The 22,254-nt window shown below is 37.2% G+C and overlaps 2 protein-coding genes across 10 annotated transcripts; one reads left to right on the top strand and one right to left on the bottom strand.

The window, feature by feature from the left end:
* The first annotated feature begins 4,942 nt into the window (after positions 1-4,942).
* LOC110845967 (trans-acting T-cell-specific transcription factor GATA-3) lies at positions 4,943-18,541 on the top strand. Of its 8 annotated transcripts, none has more exons than XM_035850613.1 (12): positions 4,943-5,385; positions 9,806-10,926; positions 11,854-11,969; positions 12,204-12,320; positions 12,479-12,637; positions 15,689-15,762; positions 15,831-15,854; positions 15,923-15,969; positions 16,040-16,100; positions 16,562-16,629; positions 17,122-17,153; positions 17,222-17,250. In XM_035850613.1, coding segments are annotated over exons 2-11 (1,773 nt in total). In that variant the 5' UTR covers positions 4,943-5,385; positions 9,806-9,820; the 3' UTR covers positions 17,123-17,153; positions 17,222-17,250. The 8 variants fall into 8 exon arrangements, with proteins under 8 accessions (XP_035706506.1, XP_035706507.1, XP_035706508.1 ...); XM_022092533.2 differs by lacking the exon at positions 16,562-16,629 and adding an exon at positions 17,571-18,541 and having other exon boundaries at positions 4,952-5,385; positions 12,291-12,320; positions 17,222-17,478; XM_035850611.1 differs by lacking the exon at positions 16,562-16,629 and adding an exon at positions 17,571-18,541 and having other exon boundaries at positions 4,955-5,385; positions 15,689-15,750; positions 17,222-17,478.
* Positions 18,322-22,143, bottom strand: LOC118435151. 2 transcript variants are annotated; one of them, XM_035850617.1, is made up of 7 exons: positions 21,922-22,143; positions 21,785-21,841; positions 21,460-21,706; positions 21,254-21,382; positions 21,036-21,178; positions 19,034-19,304; positions 18,322-18,970 (listed from the first exon to the last, which is right to left on the bottom strand). In XM_035850617.1, exons 2-7 carry the CDS (start codon positions 21,814-21,816, stop codon positions 18,476-18,478), a joined length of 1,317 nt encoding a protein of 438 aa, XP_035706510.1. In that variant the 5' UTR covers positions 21,817-21,841; positions 21,922-22,143; the 3' UTR covers positions 18,322-18,475. The 2 variants fall into 2 exon arrangements, with proteins under 2 accessions (XP_035706510.1, XP_035706509.1); XM_035850616.1 differs by having other exon boundaries at positions 21,785-22,143.
* Between the last annotated feature and the right edge of the window lie 111 nt (positions 22,144-22,254).

The raw sequence follows: 22,254 nt of genomic DNA, 5'->3' as shown, positions 1-22,254 counted from the left end.
ATGCGATGCCAGTTTAAGAAAAAGGCAGACCAGACTGTCGTCTGGCTCTCAAAATGCAGCTATTGTTTTAAGATCTAATCAAAAGAAGTCAACAAGTCGTAGTGACTAATTTACTCCAAGTCAGTCATATATATATTTAAAGAACTTTCTTATTACCAGTGGGATAACAGTTAGTAGTGAAATATCTGCTTACCACAGCACGACGTACGTATTTAACCAAAACTAGTTCGCACTTTTGCAACCTCATCTGATCTCCAATAATGTCTGCAAGACAATAAAAATGCTTTCGTGTTATTTACTTTATGTACTCGTCTGCTAAACAACTACTGAAACAACCTTCTCCAGAATCAAGGCGAAGGTCATAATGAGTCGAGTCGCTAAGATGGCTCGAGGAGCCTGAGTTTAACTCGCAGGCGTTCCCAAAAAGATATTTTTCTTGATAAGAATGCAATAGTTTTAGGTAAATATTATAAATATATTTTATAGATAAATCTTATATGGTACGCCACATGAGCCACTTGACAATGCATACAAAAGACCTAAGAACATTACGTTTGGCTCATCTCATTCCCAGATGTACACTTGTATGCAGTCCGTAGTAGCATTAATATGACTTTTTTCCACAATGCAATTTCCACAATGAAAGGGTTCCTTTATTCAAATCTGCGCTAAATACATAATTTTATGCATCCCTATAATTTTAACCCTTTCACGGACAACGGAGAGAGAGAGAGAGAACGGACACCCACAAGTAGTTGTTATTGTGGGTTTAAATAATAGTCAAACCAATGATCACTACTTTTAGGAGCACTAAATTGCAGAATTCTAAACGGGCCATTTTGAACCGCATGGATAATGAGACGATGTCAGCTAAGACGCTGCTGGAATGTTGCACTGGACAAAGACGACAACAGTCCTCTCGTTCATGGATGACTTTCTTATCCAAACATTGCCCTGGAAGAAGAAGAAGAACACTTAGGGACCACACTATTTGTTTATCAATTCACTCCACATACCCTAAATTTTAACAATATTTAGGCATGTTTGTTTGTTATTGGCTCATATTTTTGAAACAATGGGAGAGACAGAGGGAGATGAGACAACTTCAGAAGATGATCTGCTTACTCTGGTCATGCGAGCTGTCATTTTAATTGACTGTTTGAATAGACATGTTATGAGAAGTCTGCATGAAATTCAAAAGCAATTTATCAGGCAGCCAGCCAACCAATAATGGACAGTACAAAGGGCAACAGTTTGTTTTTGACAGGAAATGCGGGGATATGTACCCGCATGTTTCTCTATATTGCTTTTTGACAGTTGTTTAGCAGATCGTCATCTTTATGTGTTTGAATCAGTTATTGAACAGTCAGTCCTCCTCTGCACAATGAGATTTCAGTAAATTTTGCTAGAAGAACAGAGAGAATTCAATTTGACTCCAAGACTCAGGCTGCTGAATCGATTGTCTTTTCATGGTCAAGTACAAGGATGTAACTGAATTATTCCGATAAGAGATATTCTCATGTTTAACGCGAAATGTCATTTTGTGCTAACTCTAGTTTTATTTTTCCTATACTTATTTACATAGAATGGTTGTTCACAAATGAGAATGTAACATAAAGTACTTTATACCCTAGGTTTTAAATTGTTGCTATATTGTAACACGTTAATGTACCAAAGTGAAAGCAGCAGAATCGAAAAACATGTTTACAAACATGTTACAGACATGAAACGTTTGAACAGTCACGATTTCAGAATTCTGACTCATTTTGGACAATTTTAATTTAACAAGGGTTTCCAACAGAAAATTCAGAAGTTCTGAGAAACTCGATCAGAGAAGTACAAATAACACGGAAGTAATAAACGATTTACTTTATTGGGTTCCCATCCAAGAATCAACATGCAAACCTATTTAAGAAAGGAAAGACAAATATATGTAGGATAAAGTAAATATAAGTCAGCATCGTATTTGTTAAATATTTGGCCTGAGACAATTTATAAATTAGGAAATTGAGTTAAATAAGCTCCAAAAATGTGAAGGGAACCATGATTTCATATCATTTAAAGTCCATGTAGGCCTGGGATGACTCACAGTCTTAAGACACGAAAGGAAACACAATTTGAAAACAACAACTATGTTCGTATGAATGTAGTTTAATACTATTGAACAATAAAGGGAAGAGAACTCCTCCACCATAAGAAATATTTACACACGTATGTTCATAGACATGTCAGTGTTGACGTATTCATGTCCATTCGACACATATGCAACATTGTGTAATAATAATTGAATTTAGTAACATTGTATAATTCCGGCCCAGAATATTTGATTCAAGCGCATAAAGAAAATGATACTTCCTCCGATACGATTAAGATCCATGACCCCACAAAACAAACCCACCAGAGTTCACAAAATTAAAATCACAGACAAAACAATGAACTCATGTAAATACAGTTCAAATAGGTTTGTTCATCAACAATACATGTCGAGAGTTGGGTATTATTGGTAGTATTACACATAATGCTGAGTTGTGATTAATATGCATCGCTTTTAAATAGTAAAATCATTGATATATACTTTGCATGAGAATAAATACATATGTATGCATGTTGTTCTGCTATTAGTGGCATCACCAATGAGCAAGTAGAAATCAGCCATGTACCATCAGCTAAACGAGTTTTAGAAAATATATCACCACATCTGAAATGGGAGGTGATGTGCAATGCAATAATAGTAAATACGCACATGCATTTATGTAGTAAATAATATATGTAACAATTAGTAAGTCATGTGTGTGTATCACAATTGTGGAGGCGTCTTTCTCAACGTAAGCACAATTATGCATTATTGTGTTGTTTGCTAATTACCGGCATGGCCCTGGCAAAGAAATTAATGCTTCATGGTGTCATTGCCCTAGACGTAAGACACGAAGTTGGAAATATTAATTTGTGAGACTTTTATATTTTTCTAGACCAAAAATAGTGAATAAGGGCATCCTTATATTGAAGTTAAGTCTACACACTGTTAAAATTCGACTAGGAAACTTGGAGAAAGTGCTCATCCACCGATAGTACTTGGATATCTAAATATATGAACCAATTAGAATCTAAAATATAAATACGAGACAGTATCCTCCATATACAATTAGAAGAACAGAGAATTTAGGGATTTCCTAGTTAAAAATAAAACAACACAGAACATTATGGCTTCATTAATTCCAGAAACGTCCTGAGAATGAATTTTTCCATTGCTTATATAACAAACGTAAATTACATTCGTATTCGATATAGAGCGTTAAAATACATGACTGGTAGGAATACACACATTTGATTTAAGTTTAAAGTAATTTTGAAATGTGTGTATGTGAAAATTGAATTTTTCGACTCATCGACAAGAATTATTATATAATAATTCTTGTCGATGAGTCGAAAAATTCAATTTAAACTTTCAATTCAATTCAAACTTTTAATATATATTAAAAGTTTCAATATTGTAATCCTTTTACTTGCTGTATAAAAACATATTTAGAACCACGGTCTATTATATAGTGATTGAGTGATTGTCATATTAGTTTATCACTCTTATCTACGTGCATACTATGAAAAAATGTAGACTTTTTGTCCCAACCAACATTCTGGACAGAGAAAAGGAAACCCTCAACATGTTTATCCCTAGATAATGGAAACCAATGATTTGAATTTTGATCATTTTCTGTACATTTATCATTCACCTGAATTTTTGCAAAGCTCAATTCTCTATAGTGAAACGATAGCATGAAGTGGAGAGACGAGTATTTTCATTCATACAAAATGCCCAGAGGTATGAATGAGAAATGAGACCATTATTCTATGGATTTGAAGTTTGAACAAATCCTTTATGATTCATAGACTGGAATCTTGAGAAATGACTCCTGCTGAGAATTCTCAAAACTTAAATTAATTAAGGATAACGTCGTATAGTAGTGTTCTAGGCGCCGGTTGTGGGAAGAGGAAAATTAATTAATTTAAAAAACACCCTTAATAACAAGGGTTTTCCTGCATCTTTTACGACATAATTTAATTTGTACCATAAATTGTCTAAATCTAATTTCGGACAGGGAATTATCCATAAATTGACTTGTTCCATTATCATAAGGAGACAACCATAAATTAATACAGGTACATGGTATACAGCAAGCAACGTCCCATCTCAACCGACTAATCTTCACGTTTAGTTGTACATATGCATGTCTTTGTCTAATGGGCTTGAGCACTATTTTCTGATCCGCCTTTATGAGCGTCACCATTTACATCACAATGTTATATTACTTCCGGCAACTAAGCTTAAAGATATCGTCCATCAAACCATACATTCGAAAAATAGTGTTGTTCTTTTGTAAATAATAAATGCAACTCTGGAATGTCACCAGGTCTCCTCCACGTAAAGCAACAATGGGCAGATCTCTGTAATGTCTTAAAATCGTGCATTGTGCATACGTCACGACTAAAGTGAAGATGGAATAAGATTGATATCATCACTCACTATTCAATATTTGGGATTCAAATGAACTTCATTCCTTCATCAGCGGTATAGCAAGGGTCTCGCTTATTATTGCTGCTTTCCCGTATTATAAGACGTGCTGGAGTTGAGTGAGACTCACAAAAGTAACCAACCACTTCATGTAAATTAACTATTTGAGACAAAACCAACACTTGACACTATATCTCATAAGACTTGCAGCAGTATCGCACCGCCACCACCATCACCACCGCCTGTGCATCATCGTGTGTATGCAATAAGGCATCCTATGGAATCAAATAATATATAGAGCCCCACCACTAACAGGCAAGGATAAGTGGATGGCAAGTCCATTTCTTGAGCTGTTATACACGACGAGAGAAATTGGGAGGAGGTGGAGACGACGAGGACGTTGAGATTTTTTAGCTTATCCATTCAGTCGTAGTCCGTGTGGTGAGGTAGGCTGCTAATAATCACCATCCTCTGATAAGGATCTCACCACAGCTTATCCGGCTGGCTTATCCACTCCCCCACTATATCACACCCGACATACACTTCTTCTTCCACAACAACACCAACAACTTCCCGTAGGATTAATACAATCACATTTTTCTTATTTTTATCGAGATTTATTGGTACAACAACTCCTTCTCTGTCAGTTGACGGGAATAGACGAGGAAGAGTGGACGCACTTTTTAGGAACACTTACCTGTGACTAGCACACATTTCCAATTTTTGAAATTTTGACTCCTCTCAGTTTTTACGAGCTATTTTAGTCCCAGACAAGTTCAAGATTCGCCATTTCCGAGGAGAAGAAAACTGAACAACAAACAGCAGAAACAAAGCTCGTCGGACCATATTTGCCGACTGGTAATTAATTCAAGCTGAAGGTAAGTTTAATTTTCGGTATTAATCAGTAATTTTCACAATGTTTTCATCTGCCGATACGAAGCTGATGAGTGGCAGTGCGGAACAGGGAGTGGTTTTTTCTTGGTTTTCTCATTCACTTTCTCTTCCAATCAAGGAGCAGGGTTTCCATATTTTTCCTGTAGGCGTTGCTTCCATTTTGTGCAGTTGATCGCATCTAATGTCACCTGTGATAAGTTAATTGTGTTGGAATGTAAGTAGATTTTGTTCCTGCTTCGTTAAGGCAAGGAGAAGATGGGAGTGGGTGCAAGAAATGCATACGTACTTGGGCTTATCATCTTACGTAGCTACACAGTTATCATTGGTTGATAAGATTGTACTAATAATACTTATGTACAACAACACAACACTCAGACCTGCTATGTATTTCAATTAACTCGACTGCAGTTCGTGTTATGCAGGGGAAAGTAGAGTTGTTGTCGTAGGAAATGTCTCACTTTGCCTCAAAAAGTTGACAGAAGAAGAAATAACAGAATATATAGTTTGAGGGAAAAATGAGATTCTTTGACTGAATGGAAGTTTTGAAGATGTAAAAATTTCGGCGAAAGTGCCGTTACAAGAATTTAGGATGGATTGAATTTTAAGGAAGAACGAGTCGAAGAGTGGGTGTTTTACCCGTGACTCTTGTCACCTCTCCAGTTAGTTTTAACTGTGAGAAAATCATCTCCACTTGTAAGCTCTTGTTTTTTATATGGTTTCTACACTTTTTTTATTGCAGTCAGCACGAAATTAGTGAATGAATGTTGAATGGAGAAATTTATTCTTTTTGAAATGTACACTGCTGAACCAGGTTTTCTTGAAGAGATTTCGTTGATTCATAAAAATGTCCAACTTTTGGCAGCTGCATCATTTCAGTTCACTCCTTGCTTGTGGTAAGCCAGGCAGATTGAGGGCCTGGAAGAGGACTCAAGTCTCAGTCTCCGCACTCATTAAAGATTTTTTGTCCCAAGGAGAAGGAGACCAGAAACATTAAAATCAGACTGTGACACACAGGTTTCCAAGTACATTTGAACAAGTTGTTCCGTATTCAAATTTATTGACTTTATGGAAGCTTAACTTTTACTCGGTTTACTTGGTTGGTTAGTCCGATGACGAGTTTTTGGTGAACGTCAACCCTTTATTCTCACCAACATTATCATCGTCTTAACTGTTCAAAACCATTCAAAATTATGGCTCTATTTCATATTTGCTTCTTGTTGGGTGTACGTAGATTTATTTTCATGCAATGATTTCTTCTCCCTCTGGTAATAACTTATTACCGGACCAATGTCACTGTGCATTACGTTTACATACTTATTATTCTTACATCTCGGGCTATGGCTTGCTCTTGATGATGATGACGACATAGTTAATATGCATATAATATCACGACGTCAAGTTGTGTCTGTGGATATGCACGTACATATCCATCTATACACATGTATTGTGTATATGATGCGAGTCATTTTTTAAATTTATATTCAGTTCACTGTTGCCTCTGATTGAGGGTTGCTTGTTGAGTAATAGCAAAGGAAATGGATGAGTGAATAATTAAACGGAATCCGTCTCTTTCTGAATACTCGCTTAAACTATTTGAGCGTTTAGTACGTAAAATATTGATGGATTTATGCTTAACGATGTATATAGCATGACTTGCCTTTAAAGTACACAAGTCAAAGTTCATTCGATGGATCCATCCACCATGAACTGAGCTGGCTGTGTGAGCTCCCAACTTGTAAAAGCAATAAAGCTAAGCTCACTTACAGCCCATGTCGAATACTTTAATATATTTCTGGATTTGTTCAATTTGTTGTCTTATTCAATAAATTCGTAGGACATATCATGTATAAGTGACTCGCAAACATGTATTTTTACTTGACAAGAGTCCATAAGGTTTCGTTTCACTCCGACGAGCCTTCAATGTAGAGTTGTATATGTGCTGGTGGTGTTGGAACTAGAAGGGAATTTTCTCCAACTATGTACACATTATGTCATTTTTGGTATTATTCTTTTTGTATAGATTTCGTTAGGACTTGAAATAATTGTGATTTTTTAACATCCTACGCGTTTAGCACCGTTTAACATGGTGCAATATTGACATGTCCCATCAAGTTTCGATGAGCCTTCACTTTTTAAGCTGCCTGAGAAGGGAGTAAAAAATGAGCAATGTTTTAATGGTTTACACCAACTTGTGGGTCCCTCGTCCTTCATAGTTTCCATACATGCTAGATTATTACATAGTCTCCGTGCAACATTTTCCTTTGGCTACCAATCCTCCTCTACGGATTGGGAGTATATTTTACTGATTGCATTTATGACGATGATTGAAGAATGAATATGTTGGTGCAAGACAGAGCTGAGTGACTGGAGTCGTCTTGATTTGAAAATATTGAATATTGAGATGGCTGTTCGTAAATTACTTTTCGATGTCAGCCTCGACGTCTAGAATTCCCCTTTGACCTGGGACACATTATATTTACAATTTATATGGATTGAATGCATGCAGACACAGTGCTTCAAATTCTAAAATGAGATAGTACCAATAAACCGAAAGTCTGTCGTCGTTGGACATGAAGTACTCGTCCTTCCATCGACGGGATTAGTAATGTCTCACACACAAAGTTCTTAATAAGAGCTTGTTATTATTTAGACTTATTGGGTCTACTGTTCATTAAATTATTCATTAGCTCCTCTTTGATGACTGATTTACTTGTATGCTGTATAACATTTTCAGCCATTCAACAGGGAAAAAATCATTAATCAGGAAGTGAGTTGGGAGTGTACACATGTATGTACATTCGTTTTGTATGGAACCTATAAAGAACGGATGCACTGTGCCTTTTTAATTTACACACAATTTAGGCAGCTTGAGTCTTCGGATTAGAATAATTTCTATTTGTGCTCATTGTATTGCTTATTATTCTTAGAGAATTTAATAATAATATGTTATTATTATTATTAACTACTCTAAGTTATTATTCATTAAAAATATAGCATTCCTACAAACAATTTCCAAATTAGGAACATTGACTTAAGAAATGGGTCTTGTCGTTAGTAATTTTGAACAACCGTGGGAGATGACAATTATTTCAGTGGTGTAACATTATAGTGAAGCAGTTATAGTTGGTTAGTCAAAGATTCAACTTTTGTGTAAGAAGGTCATACTAGGACAAAGACCTGCACCCGTCTCACTTGAGTTGGTCTCTCTCTCTCAGAGGATGTTGGTCGGTTACATATGTGGTGCTTGAGACATTTGACTTTCTCGTCTATTCATATTAATCTGTGCAGGAATAGTCGAGTTTAATCAACCACCACTTGCTTACAAAACTTACCCAAACGCCAAGACAATCTGCAACCATATACATCATATTCATCCTCGGTGCACCTTTGAGTTGCAACATGTTTAATGAAGTATTCCTCCTTATTGAGATGTGATGAGAATTAAGAATGGCAAAGTCAAAGCAAGGCCAATAGGTTATTCCCATTAAGATTACTTGCAAGCTAGAGCATCTGTGTATGTATGTGTCCATGTGGGAATCGTGCTTCTAATGAATTTCCCTAACAGTCCAAAATTGAGATAGGGAGACACTCGCCATTTTCATAATTACAAAGTTTTCCTACTTTTTTCGCATATCGGTGGTATCCAAATATGTTGTGTGATTATTCGCCTGCTAATTTGAATCTCATGTGACTCGTATCTCAGTTTAAGGGAACGGGAAAATAAATTGCTAAGTATTAAATTATTTCGAATTTTCATTGAGTTAGATTGACGAGGCAGTCGGTGGTAAAGTATATGGTAGCAATATAAGTATGCAAATTATGTCAACTCTTCATTTGACTCGAGTAAGTTAGCAATTAGTAGTCTCCGGTAAGAAGACTGAATCGGAAATGGTAATTACCAATAAGTTTAGTAGAGCACAGTAATCTAATAATGTGTGGATTAAATTTCAGTTTTGTATTCCCAATCTTCACCCTGTTTATAAATACATACATCACCATTTCTCGATTGCTGCGATTTTTATTACTTTGTTCAAGTAAGAAACTGCTGTGTTAGACCCAGTGTTAGACTAAGGATTCGTTCAGAGTCTCTTTGATTGAGCCACAGGATCCCAAGGTTAATGATGCGGTTTGGTTCTATTTTGTGTGTGGCCATTGCCATTATCACGCACGGGAAATATAGTACGACATGCTGACTCGACTAAAGCCGTGTATTTGTGTTTTTGTAGAATTTATTACTTGTCTCCACACTTGTCGTCTCCAGTTGAAACAAAGACATTTGTGACATCATAGCCAACCAAATCCAACCACTAGCACCCAATCTCTCTCTGTCTCTTTCTCCTCATACCACTGACTACTGATGGTCTCACTTACTGACATTGTTATTATTGATTGACTTATAATTAGGCGGAAAACAAAAGAATGATTGAGCGTGGAATAAGTTCGTCCCCCTCAATGTCCGGAGACGCTTCATCTCCAATTGGCGGCGACCTCTTGGGCCATTCCCCTTTCAACCCCAACGGAACCAATAACAACTCTGTGACCACTCTCATACACCAAACCTCCATGGACAGCAACGGCCAGAGTCAGAGCAGTGAATCGGAAAATTTGTTCGTACACTCATCATCGTCTCCTGGAGCACATTCGGACCATTCCTCCGTATCAGACTCTCACTTCAAATCCGTAGAGGATTTAACTAACCCTCAAGACGAGGCAGTCCTGATTTTACCCAATATTCACAAGTTGTCAAATAATAATCACCACCAATCAATCAGTCTGCTGCACCACAACTCTTCGGGGCATCATAATCTACACCACCACCACCAGCGTCAATTGAGTCTATCCCCAGAGGTCGACGTGGGGAACGGATCCGGGGGGTCCGTCGGAATGTCGGAATATCGCCAGGTGATTTCAAATCACCATCAACATATCAACCACCACCACCACACCCACCAAGTCATCAACGGTCAAATGATGAACATGGACCACTCTGAATGTTCCGAGTCTTCTGACTCCAATTCCTCCATTTCAAATGACCCCTTGACTATGGATGGGATGGAACAGAATGGAGTCTCAATTTCCCACATTCATCCCAGTGTCATTGTTGAATCTCGTAGTGTGGATCACCATCATTCTTCGTCTTCTTCTTCCAACAATGGGAACTGCCTCCACAACGGGCACAACTCGTCCACACCATCTCACTTTCACTCAGCAGCCATGTCTCGAACCAGCAGCATTTTGCAGTACTTGATTAACGATCAAGAAAATAATCACCACCAAGACCATGAGGAGCATGGGGTTCACGGGAGCGACGAGGGAATTGGTTCCCGACATCAACAAGATTACATTGACCAGAAACCAAGCATCTTAGATTTGCCCGAATCTCATCATGTCAATCATCCAAACAATGCTCACGCGCATAACAATGGGAGTACAAATACCAATGGGAATAGTAATAATAACCACAACCACAGCCACTCCTCCTCCAATGGGGACCACCACCATGGAATAGTCTCACCTAGCAGCAGGTAAGAACTGTTACGGATGTATTTGTATGCATGTAAAAAAAAATTAAAAGCCTTGGGAAGAAGAAGTTGTTGGGAAGACGAGGGAGTCGAGATATGTTTTTTAAGGCTTTATGGAGGGAGGGAAGAGGCGTGTATCTGGCTGCGTAGAATTATTGGTCACCACCTGAATAATAAAAGATAGTCGGGCGTATCATCCTCAGTTGGGGAGAATTTAGACTTTGACTTGTGAACACCCATTCGACCAACACGTTTTTGCTTAGGGAGGGCTTTCACGGACGACAAACATGAGAATGTTTATGATATGAAGGATAATTTTACATGAAAGTGTTAAAGGTGACCAGAATCATGATCATGCTGCAGATAGATGATGTTTTAATAGCACCATTTTAATAAGTTTATAGTGCTTATTAGTGGATGTGTGTGATCCAAATTGTTTAAAAAAGAGAGAGAAATCGATGAGAAGCAGAAGAAGTCTTATACACAAGTAAATACTCGTTGAGAATTATTCTCATTTCGTCCTTATTTAGTTTTAACGTATAGTTTTAACGTATTCCTTTCGTCCCTCTCGTTAACTCCAGAGTGGATTTGCCTTCTCGACTACCAGTGGAATTACGTATTAAGACCAGAGGTCAGATTTAAGTTGGAGCGAGAAAGGTCATAGTTAGGTTCAGTTATGCAGTTTATAATGTGCCATGGGATGTCAATCTCTGAAGTTGACAACAGGAATAAATAAATTTATAGACATTGCTCGATTTTTTAAGCAAATTTTCAGTCTCCTACCAGTTGAGACGGTTTAGTTTTTGAGGATTTCGTTGTCGTTTATGTTATGACTGAGTCTCTTTAAGTCTCCACATATTTAGCAATAGTAGCATTCGAATCAGGTTCTGTGGAATACAAATTGACGCACATGCAAATTAATGTTTACAGAGCAGAGGACTCGATCCCAAGCTACTCTCCGCTGGACCATGGAGCTTATTCTAACCCCTTCTTTCACGGTTATATGCCACATCAATCAGAAATTGGATCGTCTTGGTCAATGCCAGGTTGGTTTTTTCCTTTCTTGGCACAGTTTTCGTTTCAACCTTTGCTTCTTTTCCTGTACTTCTCATCAATTTTAAATAACAACAAAGCAAAGATAACTATGAATCATATAAACTTTAAACTTTTGGTAGTGCAATAACAGTTCTTGCCTAATATAAAAGAATGGCTGTTATTTATAACCACTATAAATAAGAATAAATTATTAACCAAACTCAAGCTCTCAATTCTTTCTATAGGATTAGATGCAGAAAGCTACAACAAATCATCTCAATCCAACTTTCTTCCGCACCAACAATCTAAATTACCTGCTTTTATTCATGCAGCTCCAAGGAATCTTCACCCTTGTGGACCTCGTACGTTTCAATTTTTCTAAAATCTCTTGTTCTGTCATCATGCTTTTGCGTTTTGATTTATTTATTTATTTAATACTACGTATGCAACTTTCGAGCCAAAGTGGGGGATAAAAAAACTGAAAAATTTCACAACTAATCTCCATAATCACTATGTTCAGAGTACTACACTGACCTTCCCTATTTTGACTTTGGAGTTGCTGGAAACTCGCCATCCAGTTTTTCCAACGGATCAAGTCCATTGAGTTACAACAATCAATCCCTAACCAGCATTATTTCACAACCAACACGAATCAATGGGAAATCTCAAACCATGAACGGTAAGGTTACTTTGTCTTCTTTTATATTTTGACCAATTATGTATATTTACTATCAGATTTAGTATTTACAAGAGCAGAATATATAAGTGAGTAATTTCCAAGTAGTGTTGTAGGTGTGGTGTAAAAAAGCACGTCATATTTCATAAATAATGGCAATGTGCAGCGATAAAACCTCATTAGTTGGGGGTGCACATTACATTTCGATAATGCTTATCTGCAATAATATTGAAACTGAAAGCCGAAACGTGTGGTGGTTTGAGTAGTATGAGCGATATCTAATCTCGTGTCCATGAATAAGAAGCGATAGGGAGACTTAAGTCATTTCAGAACATGATAACCCATATCGAATTTGAGAATGAATTAGCTTTTGATATGAGATACTACATGTGTATGCACTGCTGACAACTCCTTACAAATTATTAATGTTGATAGTATTGTTTGGGTTTTATATCTTAATTTGGCGTGTGCCTTTCAGTCTCAATCTCGTTTACATAAATGTTTTGCATTGCCACGTACTTGTGCATTTACTTTTTCTGCATGGAACATGCAATACTGATGGCAGTGGCGTTACGAGAACATCGAGCAGATATTTAAAAGTAACAAACATATAAAATCAAAAATTCCATTTCTTGAACCATGTGAATAAGCAACAATTACTAAGGAATAATTCCTAAGTAATCCTAAGTATGCACTCCAGCTGCAGAATGGTCATCGTCACCTACGAACAATTGTACTTTGTTTGGAGACAAAACAAGTTTATTTTGTAGCTGTCTGATCAACGGACAAATATGCAGTCAAGACAAGACGTATTATTTGCTTGTTAAGTGGCAAAAATAAAAATGTTATTGTTTGGCTCGGAACAATGTTGTTTTTTCTCACAAATCATACAACGGATTGAAATACGAGGAAGATGACCTATGCAAAATCGGAAATTTCAACTTTAGCATTGTTTTGTGTGGCGACATGCAACTGCGTCTCTGATTATTTAAGTTCATTTGATTATTAAATCATTTACAAGTTAAGACCATTATTAGGGCGGCCGGGCGTAGAAATTAAATGCGCATCTACATAACTCCACTCGCACACCACAAGTTACACATTTCCTCAAACGGTAATGGTTCCAAATAACCACTGCGGTCGCCTGTGGTTGGTTGCACAACCACCATTACGTTGTAATTAGTTAGCTCATTATCATTGCACTTCCTTTGTACATTTGAAGAGTGTCGTCGCATATTTACTTGAATTTGCGTGTAACGTATTTAGGGCTATTGCTCTGAGGTTGTCAATCGTGGAGTTTCTTTGCTATTTGGTATTAAGTATTATTACTCGAGCAATGTCACATTCTAAAATTTTATTCCTCTACTTGAAAGTCATATCACGCCAATCCACCATCATCACTCGGAAATACTTCAACTCGAGTTCTATCCAGGATCTTTTTGTAATATTGTGATACTCAATGTAAATTATTGGAAGCAACGCATATGAGACTTGGTCGTTTATGTACCGGAAATGACGACTTGCTCGAGTTGAAAAATATTTCTTTCTTTGAATAATTGAACGACAAATTTGGATGAATTGGTCATTCGTCTGTTCTAGAGTCACATGAATATGTTGTCCACGTTATACTTGAAACAGGATGGATGATCGTCTCCAATCAGCTAGTGCATATTGTGGAAGTTTACATAGGAGAGAGCATAATGAAATAATTCCACTTTTCAATATGTTGTTAGAGAATTTGAGATAAAATTATTATTTTCGGTATACCCATGTGTGTCTGTGTACCATTAACGAGTTGAGAAGACGATAAGAGTATGTGGTAAGTAGATTGCTTTCCTTGGAACCATGGGTAAACAATATGCACATTATATTATATTATATTATCCATCTCGTCCTCTTTTCTTGGCAGGAGATGAGGAGTAGTCATGAGCATCCTTTGAATTTATTCTTATGGAGGAAGTCCTGTGTTGTGGAAGGAAACCCAATTTTCATGATGACTGCTGTGACCAGAGTCCGGCTATTACTGCATTGTCTAATTACTCGCTGAGATTACTTACATACTCGTATCTCGATACTTTCTTATTTGTCTCGCTTTGGGTGGTTGTGCTTTAAATTTTTCCAAGTTTAGAGTTTGAGTACCAATTTTGAGGTGGTCCAAAAAAATTGCTTTCCTGGACTAAATGTAATGTCCACCATGTCGTACGTGCTCATGAAAGTAATTGACGTTTTAGGTTTTATGTAGGGTGGCCGGACTCGTTGTGTTTACGCTTTCACAGAAATTTATGTTTATAATTTTAGAAATTTTATTTCGGTGTTGCGGTTTATTGGATTGTGTGGCTGGTAAAGACTCATAAACTGTCTGGTTCACATTCGATTTTCCATCGTGTTGGGGGTAGTTTTCATAGCTTTCTCGTCTTCTTTGCATCATCATAATTAGTTTAAATTGTCAAGAGTATTTATAATTGAAAAATGGGAGTGATGTAATCTCAAATAGCTGTGCATTGCATAATTTATTTCCTGTCAGAACATAGTCCAAACTGTTACATTTATTTACTGATTTGTCACGCGTGTATGTAATACTACAGGAGCTAGACACAGATCGACAAGTCATTACTGTAAGAATGCAAAATTGGCAAAAATTCTTGTGGTTATTGGGCTAGTTTCTTTGTGTTACAGGAGCAAGTCCCAATGTTTCAGGCACACTTGTCTTATAATAGAAATGACAAGCTTTCATGTGTATTTTGTTGCAGTTCAGAAACGTTAGACATGAATGGTCACAATAATGTTTTGAAATTTGATCCGTTGTGCAAACGATCTCCAATGAATGTTCATTTTGAATTGCTTAATTTTCAATTACTACAACTGTACATGTTGTGCATGTACATTTTATGCATTATGTCATGTTTTGAGTATCGAACACATTTGAATTAATGTTGTTTGACATGAAGAAACTCTTTCTTGACTTGACATCTAGTTTTTAGGAAGAATAGCAATTTGCATAATTGATTTTTATGATATAAATGTGACCCTTTGCTTTTGGTTTGAATTACAAAGTGTCAGATTATATTGACGGGGAATACGACTGGTGCGGGCAAGAGTCAAGGGATCTAAATGAGGCACGAGAATGTGTATGGAAATATTTTAAGTCACAGTTTTTTGTAATAATTTTTTATATTGTATTCTAAAAATTTCTCAGGTAAACTGTGGTTCGATATCAACGGTAAATAATAAAATGATTAAAATAATGTGGCGATGGTGCATAAAGAGGTTTCTCTATACGTTTTATAGCCTCTCTGGCGTCGCGACGGCACTGGCCACTATCTTTGTAATGCGTGGTATGTGATTTACCAAAATTAGCTATGTTCAAGGAGCGAAAGTTTCCAGTATTGATTTTCAATATTTTAGTGGCCTATATCACAAAATGAATGGTATAAACAGACCACTGATCAAACAACCTAAAAGGATTGTGAGCACCTTTTTTCAAATATAAGTAATATTCTGCTGATGGCAACTGCTTTATATACTTTATGACGATAGCCACAAATTGGTCGCTGCCATGTCGCTTTACTACTTTGCATATACGTACGTACGTACATAGGACGCTATACTGCAATAATAAACTTTAGGTGTCCCGTATGGCTGGATACGTATGCATTACATATAAAATTATTAAATGAGAAGGGTTTTCGAAATTAGGATTGATAATAATAATAAAATATGTAAATTTATTGGCTGCCCCTCCCTGATCGAATATTTATCAAGAATTAATATAAGTAATTCGAATACCACCCGTCTTTTATTGTCCGACATACTCTAAATTAAAGTTTGTACATGCTAGACTGCAATTTAGTCTATTTTTAATACAAGAAAAGTAGAGATGCAAAAATAGAGTCCGTCGTAAATCCGTCTTTGTTGTTTTCTATGCAGGTTCAGGGTCTTACAGTCACAAACAAAGTCCTCGAGACGGATTTGCGACGCAGCCTAGACAAAGACTGGTACGTAAAATTTTATTATTTTTGCGAACCCTTTCACCCTTTGTAAGCAGTAGTGTCTACTAAAACTAGATGTTTTCATTTGTATGTATATATTTCTTGTAGCCCCCATTTTTTCGTACTCAAAATCTAACCAAGCCACTGCTACTACCAATATATTGACCCTTGCACGCTTGTGAACCATAATAAAAATTCATCTCCCCATTTGCACAAATGCAGAGCTTTTATTCAAAACACGCTACTTATGTTTGACGTGTTTGCTTGCTTTTTAACTTGCTTTGATTTTTTGCAAAAAGCTTGCTGATGCATAGTTTATCACTCCCGTGACGTTTTTATGACTATTAGTGCAGGCAGACGCATTCCTTTAATTGCTATGAATGTTGGCAGTCTTTTTTGTACAAATAATTATGATGTGTACATTGTAAATTTGCTGCATGATGCCTATATTTTTGTTATACAAATATTAAATTTATTTCATTTATTTCATTTCTGCAGAATGCAAATAGACGCGTCGGACTCCTGTGCAGGTGAGTCTTGTACCTCGTGGAATTATAGAAATTATTAATCCACAACTAAAATAAAATTTTCTCTCCAGCAATTGTCAAACGGACAAGACTTCTTTGTGGAGACGGAATGCAAGCGGTGAACCAGTTTGCAATGCTTGTGGACTTTATTTCAAGCTGCACGGCATTGCCAGACCTCGGGCGATGAAAAAAGATAACATACAAACTCGAAAACGGAAGCCGAAAGTTAGTCAAAGCCAAACCAACAACAGTAACAGCAAAGGTGGACACCAGAATCATCATAACAATAATAATAATCATCACCCAGTGGTATCGTCTGCTGGTAACGGTAAGTTATTCACAGAAAAAATTCTCCCAAATAAATCCGTATCAATTGATGGCAATACTTAAAGAAACTGAACATGGTTTAATAAATTATAGCAATGCTCAAAAGTGTGCTAACTTCTGGCCCAGCACAGCATTTAGTCTTGATGAATAAGTCTTCTGCACTACCGGATGTGTACCGATCTCAATATCCCGTTTCCTAAACAAGTACAAGTTGACAATTTCCATGCATCCTGTCCAGTGGTCATCATCGTCATCACAAGTGACACACAGATAGATGCTCCATAAATGATCATCATTATCATGCTCCAAATAAACTTAGTTCTTTTAGCTGCCTAAAGTGTTTGTTATTATTAGTTTGTTAAGTAGAATAGCGTAGACTAGATATACACATATATTGTTTTATCGTTAAAAATTGTAAAAGTTATAAGATCTGAAAATTATTTACGTAATACTGAAATGCACAACTTTTATCAGTATGACACTTTTGTTTGTTACAGCTACATAGATAATATTACGATATAACGACAAAGGGTGAAAGTATTTTGGTGAGATATTTTTAGTTTAAAACTTCGTGACGCCAGTCATCGTACACTGCTGAGTCGAGTACCCACATAGTCCACTCTTGTAAATAAAATAAAATATCAATAATTTCAGTTCATACACTAATAATTAGTCCATCCATTAGTATGTAAGAACTAAGGCAATCAGTTTATAATAACGATTTCTAGAGTTGCAACTACTATAGAGTTAAATAAATGCATTTAAATTGCATTTTATGAAATTTTGCAATTCAGCGTTAATGGCTTACAATGACTGCAGATTCTTTATTGTTATTATTATTATCATTATTATTTATGCTTTAGTTTAATTCCATGTCTCTATATGTGTACATGTGTAAGTATGTATGTACGTCGAGCCAGCTCTTCGATTACATCTCCACACCTACAATCTTTTTGAACTATTCGTTATTGCTATATGTACTTATGAATATTTGACCACTACAGATGTTGTTGTGGATTGTAAGAATAAAACGTTCCACGTCTCGGAATAATTCCATCCCTAAATTCTATTGGAGGTGGGGGCAATACAATGATTTGTTCGTCGTCATCATCATCCTCTGTCTCCAATATGCACGAACTCCTGTGCATGTTGGTCATAGCTGGTCTGGAAGTCTTTTTTGGTTTATAGCGATGCCTTGAACGAGATCGACATAGTTGCATCGACGAATACGAAGATTGTAATTCCAATAAGGCCTGTTTCTTGAGTTTTCTCTTGAACTGCTTGAGCATTTCTTGGTATTTCCCCCCCAAGCAGTCAGTATCCAATATCGACTCAGTGAAGCTATTTCCACTATGCCTACTGCTATCAGAAGCGTACTCGTCCAAGTTGGGCTTAGAATCTAGCTCAGCTATTACGTTGGCGTTCAATACGTCCGATTCTCGTAGTTTTGGCTTCCTTTCTATCTTACGGTGACCATACTGGGCGTGTTTTGACTAGTCAGAAATTCACCTTTACTCAGTAGTTCAAGACGTTGAAAACATTTTTAATTTTTTTACCCAGAGATGAGAACTGTTTTGTTCCATTATTTTCTCCTCGCACCTGAAACCTGAAAATTCTTGGAGTGATTTCATAGCATCTTGACCACTTTGGTCTCCTTGTACCAGGCATGGATTCACAGCATATTGCTTTGGTGGGAGGGGAGGAGGTCCAGAAGAAGGAAACATTGGCATAGCTGAAGGATTATTGAATGGTGGGGGATGAAAACCGCTTGTTGGGGTCGGCTGTGATCCCTGATATCCTGAGGGTGCTTGTTGTCCTTCTCCAGGTCTGTGAAGATCAGGCAAAGCAGACTTTTAGACTGTTGATACTCATGTTAGCCCTTTACTCGGTCAACTAATATCTACAGTAGACTCCATATATCTGCATACCCTATGCATGTGCTATGCTCTGTTGCATATAAAATCTCAACCGATTATCCAAATTTGAAACAACTAGTATCAAATTGCAGGTAATTTAATGGGGACTTGAATTTTTTCTAACTAATGCCCATAACTCGTGTTAGTTGTGGAACACATACTGAAATATAAGATGACAAAATTTCGGCGCGCAAAAGTCTGCGTACCTTTCTGCAATTCGTAAACGTCCCCTGATTTGTTTGACCAAGGTAAGTTAATAAATACATTTCAGAGATTCATAACAAATATTTTGTCACTCGTTTTACCGTAGGTCATGATGGCGCCACCACGGAGAGAGATTTCCATAGCCATCCGCGATCGGATTATCCAAGATTGGAAAGGTGATGAAAATGGGCGTCTGGGATACAAAAAATTAGGCGAGAAGTACAAATTAGCTAAATCGACGGTCTAGAGGATTGTTACAAATTTCAAACTCACTGGATCAGTGCAAAATAAGAGAAGAAGTGGACGGAAACCAAAGTTGACCCAGAGAGAAGTCCGCCATGTCGTGAAAAAGGTCGTAATATCTCCTTCACTAAGTGCTCCGAAACTTGCAACTGAGGTCGAGGAGATGTTTGGGAAGAAGGTGAGCCACAATACCATCCGGAGAGTACTACACAAGCAAAACCTAAAGTCCCGACCAGCAGTTCGAAAGCCTCTCATCTCAAAGAGAAACGCAACCAAAAGACTTCAATTTGCACGGGACCACATTTCCAAAGGCCAATCATTTTGGGATAGCATTTTATGGAGCGATGAGTCGAAATATAATGTGTTTGGGTCAGATGGACGTCGACGAGTGTGGCGACTACCAAATCAAGCTTTAAATCCCAAGAATCTCAACCCTACCGTAAAGCACGGAGGTGGATCTGTGATGGTATGGGGGTGCATGGCTGCGAATGGGGTTGGAAAAATGGAATTCGTGGACGGAATTATGGACCAGTTCAAATATCAAGGTATACTTGACCGAAATTTGAAGGAATCTGCCAGGCAACTTGGACTTGGGAGAAGATATACATTCCAACAGGACAATGATCCCAAGCATTCTGCGAAGTCCACCATGGAATACTTCAAAAGAAATAAGATTGTCAAATTGGATTGGCCTCCTCAAAGTCCAGATTTGAATCCCATCGAGCATCTTTGGGAACACATCGAAAGAAAAGTCAGAGAAGAGTCATTTTCTGGAATTCCAGGGCTTAAATCGAGGATAGAAAAAGTCTGGAATGAAATTTCTCCCGACGTGACCAGAAATTTAGTGAGCTCCATGACCCGGCGTCTTGAAGCAATTATTAAGGCTAATGGGGGTCCAACTAAATATTAAAATTGTTTAAGCTAAAATGTCTTGCTAAATTTGAATTTTAAATTATTTTTGCTCAAAGGTACGCAGACTTCTGCGCGATTTTTTTTGCATTGTTTGTCTACAGTAATAATTTAATGAGTAATAAATTTTGATGGCAAACACCATTTTCACCGTTTGTTGTCCACTAAATTCTGCACAAATTAATATTACTCGTTCCAAATTCGGATAATCGGTTGAGATTTTGCATGTAGTTGAGCATAGCACATGCATAGGGTATGCAGATATATGGAGTCTACTGTAGTATACCTTTGGGGTGGACAACACGCATTTGGCATAACCCCTCCAGGGGGCACAAAATTACCCATCTGCCCCACGGGTAGATCTTGAGCTCGTGCATTTTCATTCGTGTAAAATGTGGGATATATAAACTGAGGACGTTCTTCTCCCACCTAAAAATTCGCCCTTTTACATATAAGTGCCATCATTCCATAATTCTACTACCATAAACTGCTATAGTCACATACTGCTTTCTTCTTGAGGGACCATTCGTAGTAATTCTGGTTTTGCTGTCTCAGAACTCGAATGTGCTTAGACTCCCTGTTAAGCACGAGGAGGGGGGAGCGTTTCCTACCGTACTGAGCGCACTTAAAGTACTTTTCATAGTTCAAGGATATGTTAAAAGCAACTTTCCATTTTCATATGCATATGTATAAAATAAAGCCAAACTTACCTTGTCATAGTTTGATGCAACTACGTAGTTGTTGTACATTTCCATTTCACACGGATGTCTTACGCGTTTCCCGTCCATTTTATATAGATACGCCGCAAACCCCACGGGAAATTTAACCCTCTCCTGAATCACGTTCATGACACTTCGCATATTCTTCTTCTTGGCTGGTGGAATATGGACTAAAATTGGGGCTTCTCCATCCTTTCCATTTCGGTATAGGTAAATGTTAACAGCGTGACAAATTCGCCTAGTACAAGAAATAGAACAAGGTCACACAACTATCAAGGTATGGTAGTGACAACATCGACTAGATAAGTTCAATAACCATTCTAAGTCGGTCATATATCTTGCTTCCATAGTGGACGACGACGAGGTTCTCAGTCTGAAAATGAGATGTACGTTTTCATATTTGTATGTATCCCCACTTTACCATCACTCTACTACATGCATGTTTGAACTTACACAAAAGTTGACCAAAATCCAAACTTTGATGCAGAAGGTTACACAAAAAAGGAGACGGATATTCGACAAAATAATAATAGCCCGGCGTGCAGTTGTTCTCAAGAAGTTAAGAGATCAAGACTCAAGACTACAAAAATAGGACGCTTAACAAAAAAAAACATTACCCAAAGTATTGCTGTGAAATACTGCGTGCATCATCCAACTTTCAACTTGAAAATTAATTACTAGTAGAACGAGGTTAATATTTTTGTTGAATTGTGTCTTGAAAAATTCACTGTTGAAAATTCATTGCTTACACGGCAACATAAATCAATGTGGAATGAGTGTCGCGAG

Source organism: Folsomia candida, unplaced genomic scaffold, assembly GCF_002217175.1.
Source record: "Folsomia candida strain VU population unplaced genomic scaffold, ASM221717v1 Fcan01_Sc003, whole genome shotgun sequence".
NCBI lineage: Eukaryota > Metazoa > Arthropoda > Collembola > Entomobryomorpha > Isotomidae > Folsomia > Folsomia candida.
Note: the sequence above shows the minus strand (reverse complement) of the source record. Positions and strands in the feature narration are given on the sequence as shown.

What these genes read in the sequence shown, in the direction of transcription:
- LOC110845967 (XM_022092532.2), top strand. Translation starts at nt 9,821, where the DNA reads ATGATTGAGCGTGGAATAAGTTCGTCCCCCTCAATGTCCGGAGACGCT. An exon ending in ATAGTCTCACCTAGCAGCAG is followed by an intron (nt 10,927 to 11,853) that starts GTAAGAACTGTT and finishes TAATGTTTACAG; the next exon opens with AGCAGAGGACTCGATCCCAA. An exon ending in CACTATCTTTGTAATGCGTG is followed by an intron (nt 15,970 to 16,039) that starts GTATGTGATTTA and finishes TCAATATTTTAG; the next exon opens with TGGCCTATATCACAAAATGA.
- LOC118435151 (XM_035850616.1), bottom strand. Translation starts at nt 21,816, where the DNA reads ATGGAAGCAAGATATATGACCGACTTAGAATG. An exon ending in TATATGACCGACTTAGAATG is followed by an intron (nt 21,707 to 21,784) that starts GTTATTGAACTT and finishes TTCTTGTACTAG; the next exon opens with GCGAATTTGTCACGCTGTTA. An exon ending in GCGTGTTGTCCACCCCAAAG is followed by an intron (nt 19,305 to 21,035) that starts GTATACTACAGT and finishes TGATCTTCACAG; the next exon opens with ACCTGGAGAAGGACAACAAG.